General features: G+C 37.7%; 1 protein-coding gene across 2 annotated transcripts; it reads right to left on the bottom strand.

The window, feature by feature from the left end:
• Positions 1-739: 739 nt before the first annotated feature.
• ercc2 (excision repair cross-complementation group 2) lies at positions 740-12195 on the bottom strand. 2 transcript variants are annotated; one of them, XR_006011517.1, is made up of 24 exons: positions 11973-12195; positions 11601-11700; positions 11155-11232; positions 10999-11061; positions 10743-10856; positions 10474-10590; positions 7704-7820; positions 7292-7415; positions 7078-7174; positions 6340-6473; positions 5642-5810; positions 5348-5466; positions 5152-5221; positions 4840-4909; positions 4509-4610; positions 4281-4344; positions 4061-4182; positions 3816-3908; positions 3159-3231; positions 2975-3045; positions 1988-2131; positions 1753-1896; positions 1185-1360; positions 740-923 (listed from the first exon to the last, which is right to left on the bottom strand). XR_006011517.1 is itself a non-coding variant. In XM_041994573.1 (23 exons), the coding sequence occupies exons 1-23, from the start codon at positions 11975-11977 to the stop codon at positions 1268-1270; spliced, it is 2283 nt and encodes a 760-aa protein (XP_041850507.1). In that variant the 5' UTR covers positions 11978-12195; the 3' UTR covers positions 740-1267. The 2 variants fall into 2 exon arrangements, 1 of the variants encoding a protein (XP_041850507.1); XM_041994573.1 differs by having other exon boundaries at positions 740-1360.
• Between the last annotated feature and the right edge of the window lie 634 nt (positions 12196-12829).

The following is a 12829-nucleotide window of genomic DNA, read 5'->3' as shown; positions in this document are numbered from 1 at the left end:
CATTTGCAACACTGTAGATGTAAAATATATCAAGTCTATATCAATATTACAAGGACATTGTGACTTAAACGGCGCATGGGAACAGCGCGGGTTTGAGGGCTGCATTCCATTTAGAGGAAGCTCTGCTTTCTACATGCAAAAGTGGAATGCAGCCATCAGCATCATATAATAAAGTATTTGTTTATATCCTGCAAGTAATTTTACCCAGAATTCAACAATATCAGTTTCCTAACATCAGTCTTACAAAACTGTGTTAAAAATATTATGCCACAGAGCTTAAATGGCTATAATTTTCATACATATTTGCCTAACAATAGGTATGACTGAAGTTACAGATGCAAAGTAAGCACAATGAGATGTAATTTTCCTCACCACAGTGAAGTACTGATTGTATATTTGCCGTTTAAATAAAGGGCTGAAATTCACTATTAGTTTAAAGAAGCAGAATGTTACAAAATGTAAAAAAAGACGTGTAGAAACTTGTGTAAAGGGCTACGTTTGGCACCGTTTACTCTGGTAAAGATGAATGTTTGTATTTTATATTTGCAAACTTGAGCTGAAATAAATTAGTGAGAAAACTATTTTTGTATACATTTGTGCTCTTTGTATTTAATTTTTTTTTTTTTTTTTGCTTTAACTTTAATGTGGATTTATCCTTGTTCAGATATTTTTGTCACAACAGAATGGCCTCTCAAAATGAGGGAAAACATTTCCAAGAATAAGAAGAAAAATACAACAGTTAAATACAAACATTTATTTTCCAGCTTTCTGGTTGGAAAGCAGGTACAGAAATAGTTTGGTATAAAATGTGACTATGTACAGTTGCAGTAGAAAAAGCCGTCAGTAGTCTTTTCTGTATGACAGACACACCATATGGACCAAAACACAGATGGAACACAGTGATCCACTGAATCACTGTGTTCCTGGAAATAAACCAGAATACTTTAAAAACAGCTCAACAAGTTTCATCTTTCGGGGTTAGGGTTAACCCTAACCCCGACTGAAAGATGATTCTGTTGTCTCCCAAACCACTGACAGCTGAAAATGCTCGGCCACAAAGGTACTCAACTACAGCTTTTCTTATAATAAAAGTTTTGCATTGATGCAGATATTTCTGTTTCTTCTGTAACATGTAATGTAGAATACATACACGTCGCAAAATGCATGAAAACAGGTTAACAAACCACTGGATAACTGGTACTACTTTTTGACCAACATGGTTCGACAGCACAGATGAAGCGGACCAGTGCAGGTCTGTACGTCATCTCTACGTCTGATGAGCAATCTGAGTGATTTTCTGCAACATTTCCTCTGACTCCAGCTGCTCTAGAGTCAACAGAGACAGACCCAGCTGGTCCTCCTGGAGAGACAATAAGAAGAGGCTGTAAGAGTCGGGTGAAAATAAGCTGCACAGAAACATAGAAATCAGGGACATAAAAATCTGATGAGCTGACTATTGTATTTATAAACCTTCTTTTATGAGAGTTAAAAATGTCTTAATATATAAAAAAAAATATTTTAAGACAGTCAAAATATATATAAATCCTCTGTCAGTTACAGTGATATAAAAAAAATAATTCAATTAATTTATGATCATGACAAAGAAAAAGAAAACATTCATTGTGAACTTCAACATCTTTAACATCCCTCCTGCCTTAAATTAATAACATTTACACTCTGATGTTCAGGTGGTGAACTACTAACAAAGTGATGCAGCAGTTTTACGCGTGTATATTTGTTATCAGGTTGTACCTGTCTGAAAGGCTGAGCCATCTGCCGTAGAAAGTGTTTGGAGAGCTGAACGGCTTCGTCCACAGTGAGGTTCAAACTACCGTCATTGATGTGCTCCTGAATCCAGCGAGGAAGCTTCCCCCGTTTGTCTGCCCGAGCGTACCGCTGAGGAGAGAAAGACAGTTCCAGCTTTTTTCAGCGCGTACTGAATTTATCTTCACAGGGAAAAGAACCATGAAGCAGAATTATCACTCACCTTGTCAGCAAAAATCATGAGTCCGTAGTCGGTCTTGCCTCTGATGGCTCTGCCCACACACTGAGCAGCGTGGCGCATGGCATCGAACGTGAGGAAGTCGTTTTCTCTGATCTGAAACTGATCCCTCAGATACTCCAGCCGAGCCTGAGGAGAAACGTGTGTTACCAGTTTACTGACATGTTTCACACTTGTGCCAGTTTCTTGTTACTTGACAGTATGGAAACCTTGTATTTCTTCTCTGGACTTAACTTTCTCCAGGCATTAATTAAACTCCTAAAAACTAATCTCTCTGATTACTCATTTAGATAGTTTTGGTTTCTATAAAATATAATCTTGTATCTTACAAGAGCTTTAATGTGACTATACATTTTTGCTTTATTTACTCTTAAGCCATCGTTAAATATTTGGTACCACATATAAAATATGACATAAGCAGGTTCAAAAGCTTTTAAAAATTGAGCTTATTTGTTTCTGTATTCAACATGTTTGCATCCAATCGGCTAACTTTTCAAGAGCCCAGCTCCCAACTTGAGGTAAACACTAATATAAAAATAAACACAACTACTAATATATATTAAATCCTGCATTTATAAAGTGTTTTTTTTACGGTTTTTGGGAAGTGTTGATTCTGCTTTATAGTTTTGTATAGATGTAGTCTGTGTTGTTAATTGTACTAGATTAATTCTAATATTTAGACCATCACATTTATATCTATAACAGCAGCCTAAATATTAGAAACATGTATGTATATAACATATGTATATGTCGGACACTGTTTTCACCCTGGTTGGTTCTGCGGTGGAGTGTTGTCTAAAAACACATCTGCACTCATAATACACACCCTGTTTACTCAGTGCTGACAGCTTTAGTCATAGACAGTCATTTCTGCTTCTAAATAATGAGACGGCCTCCACTGTGGGACTACATGTTGCTAAGTATAGTAAGAGAATAATTTTAGATATTTGTAGACACACGGATAATTCCAACCTTTAGGATGCGGCTCTGTGTGTAAACATAAGGAACTCCGAACATGATGACTGCTCTTCCAAAGTGGTGAACTGAACAGAAAACAGAATGAGAGTCAAAATTAATATGCTGGAATATGGTTGTTTGTTTTTCTGTATCTGACTTCTATTAAAAGTAATCTAATCTTAGTAACCTGATTATTTACCAAAATCAATTCCTTCAGACACCTTTCCTCTGGCCACAGACAGTAGGATGGCTCCTCGGCCATTTTCACACGCCTGAAGACAGACAAAGAAACAAAAATTAAAAGCCAAAACAAAACCAGGCAGACATGTTTTCCTTAAGGAGTCATATTATGCCTTTTTTTTCTATTACCCGTGCTCCTCTGGATCAGCCTCTTTGGATCAAACGTGAAAGGAAGGAATTTAAAACAAATAGCAAAACCAAAAAACTGAGTTTTAAACCTTTTCTTTAAGTTACATCAAATTAAGAAATAAAAACTTAAGTTGAATAACTTTATAAAGTTATAAACGTTAACCTGAAAATCTGGATGACTAACTTAATTACACATTTTAGATACAAAGTGTCAAAAAAAAAAATCTTTCTTTTGTTTAATAATTTTTAAGTATTTAATTATTTTAGACACAAATATATACTCTTGTTATGACCCCTGTGGAGTTCAGGGGAAAAGCGGTGGCAACACAAACGATAGGAGTTGGATACGTATAACAAAAGCCAGAAACGAGACTTTTTTTCATTATGTTCCCTTTAAACTGAGCAATAAGAAACAAAATCAGCACGATTAATTGCTGATTCTTTGACAAACTGATTTACAACTATAAAATAATGCAATTTCTCTGACCTCCTGGTATTTCTCCAGTGCCATACTCGTCTCTGCTGCGTCCTGAGTCTCAATGAAGATCAGCTTGTTTCTCTGGATGTTCTCCAGGATTCCCTTCAGAGACACAGTCATAATAAATAAATAAATAAAAATGCAATATCATGCAGCATCAACAATCTAAAATGTTGCAGACACAATGTTTAAACAGCTCACATAATTTACACATTTGTTAATGATGCCACCATCACATCAGTACACTCACTGACCTGTTCATACCAGGACGCCACTATATTCTCCATGTACACATAGCTGGTGAAAAATGCAACAATCCCATCAGGAACAATCGCAGACATCTCCAAGAGTAGGTTGCCATAGTTACGAATCACAGCTGGGGGAAAAAAAAAAAGAACACTCATTCATATATATATATATATATATATATATATATATATATATATATATATGTGCCAAAATATTTCCACTAACCAAAGTCTTCTCTGGTTTCAAACTTAGAGCTCAGAGCCACCTGGTCGTTCCCTCTTCCAACAATCTATGTCACAGAAAAAGAAAGAAATAAACTACTTTAAAAATAATAAAATGATGACTTTGTAATTGATTCAGTATGGATGTGGCAATAACGTGACAGGACAAACTGCTGATCCCGGACTACTACAGTCAGCCTGGTTTTGTGTGTGTTTGAGTGTAGATACACACCAGAGGACAAAGGCAGGTCCGCGCAAGTGTCATGGTGAAGGATGCCATGGTAACGGGGCGAAAGTCAAGGATTCGGGGATAGATGTCAAGTGGGGAAAGAGTCTGAGGTGAGAAAGAACAAGCAACACTGATTCAGACTTATCAGAGCATTTACAGGTTCATTTGGCTGGAAAACAAAAATTACATTAACTTGACAATATTGACTCAGAGCAGATATTCACAGGTGTGTGTGAGAGATTTACACCATTATCAGCTGAGTCATACAATGAAAAAAATAATTTTTGCTCAGCCATCTGTTTTGAGGAGCTTGAGAGGAAAGAGGAAGACGTACACCAGATGTGATGACGACTGACTGAAACCTTTGAAAAACAGGTTTGATGGCGATAGACGGGTCCATGCAGCTGTGAGGGGACAAAGATGGAAAAATCAATCTGTTAACTCAGGCACTGACTTAACCCTGACATCACCTCATTTACTGCATATCTACTCTCACCTGTAAACCATGTGCAACAAGTGTATAAAAGTTTTAATGTAAAATCTTCAGGCATACTGGTAATAAGTCAAAGACTTGCTGTGGTGACCATAAAGCTGGACCACAAACACATCGACGAGTCAAGCTGAACTAACTTCAACTCTAACCCACCTGAAGTGCAGCACAGGGTTGGCGATGGTTGGAGTTCTGTCTTCAAAAGGCTCAATGATGATTGTGAAACCTTCATACAGAGAGAGAAAATTCAACCTAAGCACCTCTTACTTCCACTAGAGAACCTGCCAAAGGTAAATACTTGTTTTCAGAAGTGGGCTGGAGGACTCAGAGGTGTACAGGATTGTTTTGGTACCTTGGCTGTAGGTGCTGACAAGAGTAGCAAAGTTAGAGATGAGCGTGACAGCTGAGAAGTCTGCGATGTCTGCAATCTCCAGAGTTCGCAGCAGTGACTGCAACCTCTCTGAACAAAACCTGGAGACGGATGAAAGATTAACAACAGAGAGAAAGAGTGTGTGAAAAATGAGTTAGAGAAAATAAAGACAGCAAATGCCTGAAAATACATTCAAGAAGAGAAAAGCGGTGAGAAAGATACAAGAGAACAAACAGAACTGACAAGAGGGAGGAGATGAAGTTTGATGAAACTGACCTGAGGGGCTTGCGGTCGATGCAGACTTTATCAAAGATGTCTTTAAGGAACTGCGGGGCGCTCTCCTGGACCACATGTTGGACCCGTAGACGAGACTTCAGATACTCCAGGAAACGTCTCAAGAAACCAACAAAGTGCTCTGCAGTGCGAATAGATCCTGGAACCGCCTCTGACAGACAGACAAAAGATTCATCAACCTTCTGTTTTTTAAAGCTCATATCCACACTATGACTAGTGAATTAAATCATTTTACCAAACAAAGACCCCTTTTCCAGTTTTATCTACAACTTCCTGCAAAATGTAAGTCTGAAACTGTTGCCTTGGAAAACAGCTTTATACACTGTGGTGTATTTTTGTCATTGTGTTTCTTAACTCTGCAGGCAAGAGGAGAAAACAGCAGTAACACTAATGTCTTTAAAGCTTTCTTAAAATAATTTGACTTCTGGTTGTTCTGTAGCAAAGCTATATCTCCAAACTTCATAATTAGCTTGCTAAAGATGAGGCATTCAAGGTGCAGGACAGTCCAGCCTCATTGCTGGCTTGCTCACGATTCAGCGAGGAGATTCATCAGATTTGGTATTTTAATGTGGGTGGAAGATGTTTTCCTGAAATAAAAATATCAATTTCTGGCATCATCCTAACCTTCTGAAATGATAGCAGAGAAAAAAAGCATTTTATTTTAGTGTTGATGGCCAAACCTTGCAAAATTTCATCAGGTAACACTGGATTAGACAGGTAGATGTCTGTCTCCCTGGCAACGTTGGCTTCCTTCAGCCCCTCCACCAATCGTCTGTACTCTTCTCTCAGCTTAGCAGCATCTGTCTCCTTTATCCTACAATTACAACAAGAAGCTGATGAAGAAACAAAACTTCTCTTCAGTGAAATAAAAAAAAAAAACAGTATTATTGTTCCCTTTAAACTTGATCATTGTTTCTTTATTCTTAATTTTTAGTCAGGAAAAAGTGAAGAATAATTTAAATCCATGTCACGTACATCATTAAGATGGATTAAGATGAAATAAAAGCGCGACTTGACTGCCTGACATTTTACTTTCAGACATATCATCAATAAATTAAATAAATTTTAACAAGTCATAGGAAATGTGCAGCCACTATATACAATATAATATAATTAAGACTGTCCATAATATCTGACCTTATTAAAAATATACTGTTTTGTTTTGTTATTTACTTGCAGTGTGCAGATATGCAAACTTCTTATTTTTTATTAGAAATTAAGTGAGACTACAATGTGTGCAGAAAACACAATCCTTAAAGTCAGTATGAAGGCCTCTGTGCAAGCGGGATCCTAAGGAACCCAAAATATCCTGAAACTGAGCAGAGCAGGACATCAACTTCACATTTTCTACTCTGTGAAGGAGAGTTGGACATACTGCAGCAAACAACCTATCGTGACTTGTTTCTCTGTTTTCGTACTTGTGTATGGTGTTTTGGAGAGTGTCCACGTTGTTCTGACAGCGCTCCAGCGTTCGTCTAGTTATGTTCACACTCATGGAGTCAATGCACACATTGTCTGAAGAAAAAGGAAAATAGAGGGGAGAACAAAAGAGACAAAGTAAGAAAATTAGCAGTTTATAGTTTAAACCTCACCAAACAAAACATTTTACTTTTTAAATTTCCAGCTCCTTACCAATATTATGGGCTTCATCAAACACCACCACAGATTTCTTGGCCAGCTCTTTGGACACCAGATCAGCTATCTTGGGGTCCAGCAGGTAGTGGTAGCTGTACACAACAATGTTGGCATGCAGGATCTGAGAGGAAATTAAGACAAAAGAAAAACAATTAAATGAAGCATGCAAATAAAAAAAGAGAGCATAATATCAATAAAACTGAGCTGCACCATCACATCGTTTTCAAATTAATAAGAAAATGATAAGAAACATGAGCAGAATGCTGGATTAACTCCAAATAAATTCAGCAAAACTCAGTATTCCTATGGTTGACGTAAAGTTTAATCAAGAGATTTAATTTAAAAAAATAATGAGAAAGCATTTTTCAGATATGCTGTTTGTACTGAGCGAGTCTGCTCCATAACATACTGAATAGCGAGCCAGATAGTACGGACACCAGCCTTTCCTCCTGCCAAAATCCTTCAGGTCATCGAGGTTGTAGATGCCAGCAGGAAGAGGCACCTGTCGTCCCACGGCATCAAATTCCTGCAACACAAACCTGAATGAGTGGTGACATCCAAAAAAGAAGCAGACAAACACGGGAACCGGCAACAAAGAAAGTCATTCAGTACATAACCAGTTAAAGACATCACGTAAAACCTTTACCATTTTTTCTTTATACTAATGACAGATCTTGAGAGTGAAGGCAACTCTGTCTGTTTTCAGGTGTTGCAAAAACCAGTAAGCATACCCAATCACACTGGAGCAAAAATCTGACTTCTCCGTGTCTAATCAGACATTTGATGAAAAATAAAATTAAGTAGAAATATTCCAACAGTAAACAAGAGAGAGATGACAGAAGCAGAGATGAAACTGATTGGCTGTGCAGCTGAAAGATTTTTGGCACCTTTATTAACATAATATCTTTATTTTTGTAGCAGTTTATAGTAACTACTTTTCGATTCCTTTGCAGTTTCTTTTTTAGGGTTTTTCAGTTTACATCGTTATAACTGGCAAATCTTTAGGTTTCAGAAGTTACCTAAAAAAAATTGAATTAAAAATGCAACTTAGCCTAAAATAAACTCAATGGTTTTATCAATAACTAATATTCTGATCTCTCATTTTTATTCCAATGTATGCTCTGTTATATATCACTTTCAAAGAGTGTGTTATGCTTAGTTTCTTTGTAATCTAATAAAAATCTAACAAAAGTATTTAACAAAATCTCAACATGTTTCTATTTGAAAAGCTACAGTATATAAAAATGACTAAAAACTTGTTTAGATCCCAACAATTACAGTCATCTTTGCCCCATTTCTAAACTACCTTTAATTTCCAAAAATCTTGAATTAATATTTGCCACTCATCTCCACACCCATTTGACCCAAAACTCTCTTTATGGACAGTTCCAGTCTGGTTTTCGCCCCTGCAACAGTACAGAAACTGCTCTCATTAAAATCTCCAATGACCTCCTCACGGCTGCTGGTTCCGGTTTACTCACTACTCATCCTCCTTGACTTGAGTGTGGCCTTTGATATAATTTCACACACTATTCTCCTCAACAGACTGTCTTTCATTGGCACCTCCAACACAACTCTCAACTGGTTTCACTCCAATCTTTCAGGCCACACTCAGTTCATCCAAATCAAGTCCTTTAGATCCCACCCCTCCTCAGGTGGGACATCAGGTGTGCCCCAGTGCTCAGCCCTGAGGCCTCTTCTTTTCATTATCAATCTCCTTCCCTTTGGTGGATGACACTCAGCTCTAAGGTACTAGCAAACCTGATTCCACACGCCCCCTTCCACTCTTACCACCTGTTTATCCCAAATAAAATCTTGATTCACTTCCAACTTTCTTAACCTAAACAGCAGTAAAACAGAAACCTCCTCATTGGAACTACATCTAGTTTTTCCCTCTTCATCGATGGCTCCCCATTGTCCTCCTCTCCTCAGGTTAAGAGTCTGGGTGTCATCCTTGACAGCACATTGTCTCTTCTCTTCTCCTGCAATTCTCTCCTCTTTTGTCTTCCTCAGAAATCCCTCCATAAGCTTCAGATGGTCCAGAATTCGGCTGCTCACATCATCACCAAAACCCAGCAGCTGCTCCCGGTTTAAGAATGAAGAATAGAATTCAAAATCCTTCTTCACACATTCAAAGTCATCCACAACCTTGTCTCCCCTTTTCTGTCAGATCTCTTGCACATTGTCACTTCCTCCATCCACCTCACTGTGCCCCCCAGCCATCTCAGCACCATGGGGAGGAGAGCATTCAGCCACTCTGCTCCACAACTCTGGAATTCTTCCCACCAGATATCCGAAACAACAACTCTCTTCCTCTGTTTAAATCCAAACTCAAAGCTCATCTCTTCAAGATAACACACTTTCTGTAACTATATTGTCCCTTGTTTTTCATCCCTGTATCAGTGTTTAATTGCTCTTTTTATTTTATTGTTTCTTTTATTGTACAGTGTCTTCGAGTGACTTGAAAGGTGCTTTTAAATTAAATGTGTTATTATTATTCTTAAAATATCTGCAGATACAAACAAAAAATGTGATTCATCCTAAATATATCACTAAATCTGACATTAGAAACATTTAATCTGAGAATTCTTCAGCAAGTCCACCATCCAATTAGTTCATAGCAATCTGTGGCTATTTTCTGTGGATTAATTCTACTTTTTAAAGATGTCCTTATAGCCTGTGTATGAGGCCCAAAAATAAGAAAATTCTGTCTCCTCTCTCACTTGTTTGCTCCACTTTTTAGTGAATGTGTGCTCAAACGGGTGAGTCTGAGATCTTTCCCTATGTGACCTCATGAAGGGAAATAACTACTCCACCGGTAGTGGATACTTTCATTGATCCGCCCCCCAGCTAGCTGAGCCTGTCCTCTAAAATTACCGAGTGCCAGTGAAACCTTGATCCTCTCCCAGAGAGGGGCGTGGACAGGCACCACTCATGAACGTTTAAAGGTTCAGACACAAAAACAACCCGTTCTCAGTAGAGCTCATTAGAACCATTTTTGGAATGGCTGAAACGAAGGACCAAGGCTGAATTTGCGGTAATACACTTTGAAAAAAATGTTCTTGGACCTCTGACACTCATATGAAATTATTTAAAAAAAAAAGTATAATATGGGACATTTAACAAACAAACAAACAAAAAAAAAAAAACAGCTGGTCTGAGCTCAAATGACTTCTCACCTCATAAAAGCGACAGACCGGTTGGTTTGGGTTGGTGTGGCGTTGTGCACGAATGTATGATGCCGTCAGACTGTGGCACTTCCCATCCACCTCCTTCCCAAAGCGAAGAGAGCTCACCTGTAAAGGTGAAACATGCATTTTCATCTTTTGGGGATGTAGCAAACAGAAAGCTTGGATGTGTCTACAGAGACTTTGCTAACTATCCCTTTGTTCAGACTTTGCAGTGCTGGACATGTGTCCAACTCGTTTAGGACAGCAGGTGATTTTACCTCTGGGTGGATACACAGGTTTTTCCTGGAGGAAAGTGCCAGAGCCAGGAAGTTGTTGACCTCCCCTGTTTCTTTGGTATAAAACTCCATCAGTTTCCTCAACTCCTCCACAACCTCATCAGACAGAGAAATGAGAGTTAAAACTTTTTGAAAAAAGATTTTTTTTTTTCTTTTCTGAGTTACAAGACCAGCTTATCCTGCAGCGATTAAAACATGGGTCTACAATTCACCGCTAGTTGATTTAAGACAAACTCACCTTCTCTATCTCAGGAACCGTTCTAGAGCAGTAAATTAACTTGGTTACCTCCAAAGGATAAGCCTAAGAAAACAAAAACAAAAAAACACTAGTTTTTATTATACAGCATAGCTTCAGGATCACCTAAGAGCCCACAAAGTGTTAGGACAAACTCACCCTCTGGTAGGCAACAATGAGTGACAGCAGAGAGATGGTCTTTCCTGTTCCTGAAGGCATCTCCAGGACTCCATGACCCTGAACACAGAGAGAAGTTAGATTATTCTTGACTGAGCTGAAAGATTAAACTGCTAGCAGAAGTTATGTCATCCTTACTAGTCTGGAAATCAGTCCTGATTTAGCAAACAAGTGCTACAAACGTCATGACTGAATTAAAGCCTAAATTGAATTAGGGTTTAAAGAATAAGGATGAAATATCTATAATAGGATTCTGACTTTTCCATTAATAATGATGGGTTTTCCCTAACAAACATTCCAAAATGTTTAGATAGGATCTTTCAGATAAAGACTGATTTTACATATGTAAATACAAAATGAGTCTGGCCATTTCACTATAAAATGTCAACCCTGTTTCATCTTACTATTTGTAGCTGACTCTCCCCCACCTTAGCATCTATTGTCCTCTTCAGCTCCAACATGTAGGAGTACTGCTCCGGATAGATGTAATCATAAGGAAAATACACTAACAGACCCTCGATGTTCAGCCTGCAATCAAACAATGAAGATGCTAACAGCAGCTATACAGGTAACAAACTAATAAACCAAAACAATGGGCAGAAATAAAGGCTACGACAAACAATAAACAACTCATAAATACACTCCTAGAAGATAAAGTGCATAAAATTAAGTTGCTGAAGTCAGAGTTAACGTTAACTTGTCTCAGTTTTGCCATCTCAGTATTATCAAACTTCATGCAGTCACGCCAACACTGGCAGCTCGTGATGTCTGAACTTTAGTTAAATTTTAAAAACACTTACTTCATTATTAAAGGTCGCTTAACAGCTGATTTCTTCTGTTGTCTGCCTCTGTTACCTTGAAATAATCATTAACAGGTAAATGTGCAGAAAGACGAGCAGATTAGCAGTACCTACATCTACTACTACAACAGTTTTTCTTCTTCTACGGTTATCTTCTTCTTTTGTTCTTAGTAAATGTTAGCAAACCAACTGAAATGTGCATTACCGCCGCCTAATGTCTACTATTGTTATCATCGCTTGCACACGCTTTCCTGCTTATTCACGTGGCGAAGAAGAAAACGACTTAACTGCTAATTTCAGATATCTGCTATTGATTTTGGCTGCGGTTAACATTTATCTGCTTCGAACATCATTAATATAAAATTTAAAGACGCTAGCTTAAAACTTGTTAATGCGTGGAACTAAAAAAATTAGTCGAGTGTTTACACATGGACAGGACTTCTACATTTCAGCCAATGTCGAAAGTAAACTATTCCAAAATAAGCAAATAAATAAATAAACAAACAAACAAATTAGCGGAAGTGAGGCTATCGCTTTCTGCACTTTATTGTTGCAGTTCCACGTTGCAGGCACTGGAGGGCAGTAATACTCCATGAAACGCGGTCAAATTATAATCAACAAATGTTTCCCTTTTTAAAAACAAACAAAATAATAATAACAATATAATCAAAACAAAGTTATGAGTTAGTATCAAAATATATAAACGGGCAGCCAGAAATATATATTTAAGATATTTTATTGTGAAAATTGGTGCCACAGATTCATACAGATCTGTATGGATTCACACACTGACTTGTGCATGATATAATGCTTACAGACTCGGGCTAAATTGTTTTGTTGTTAAATTGTTGTAGTTG

The sequence above is a fragment of the Melanotaenia boesemani genome, chromosome 9, assembly GCF_017639745.1.
Source record: "Melanotaenia boesemani isolate fMelBoe1 chromosome 9, fMelBoe1.pri, whole genome shotgun sequence".
In the NCBI taxonomy this organism is placed as follows: domain Eukaryota; kingdom Metazoa; phylum Chordata; class Actinopteri; order Atheriniformes; family Melanotaeniidae; genus Melanotaenia; species Melanotaenia boesemani.
The sequence above is the reverse complement of the archived record's forward strand: the minus strand, read 5'-3'. Positions and strand labels throughout refer to the sequence as shown.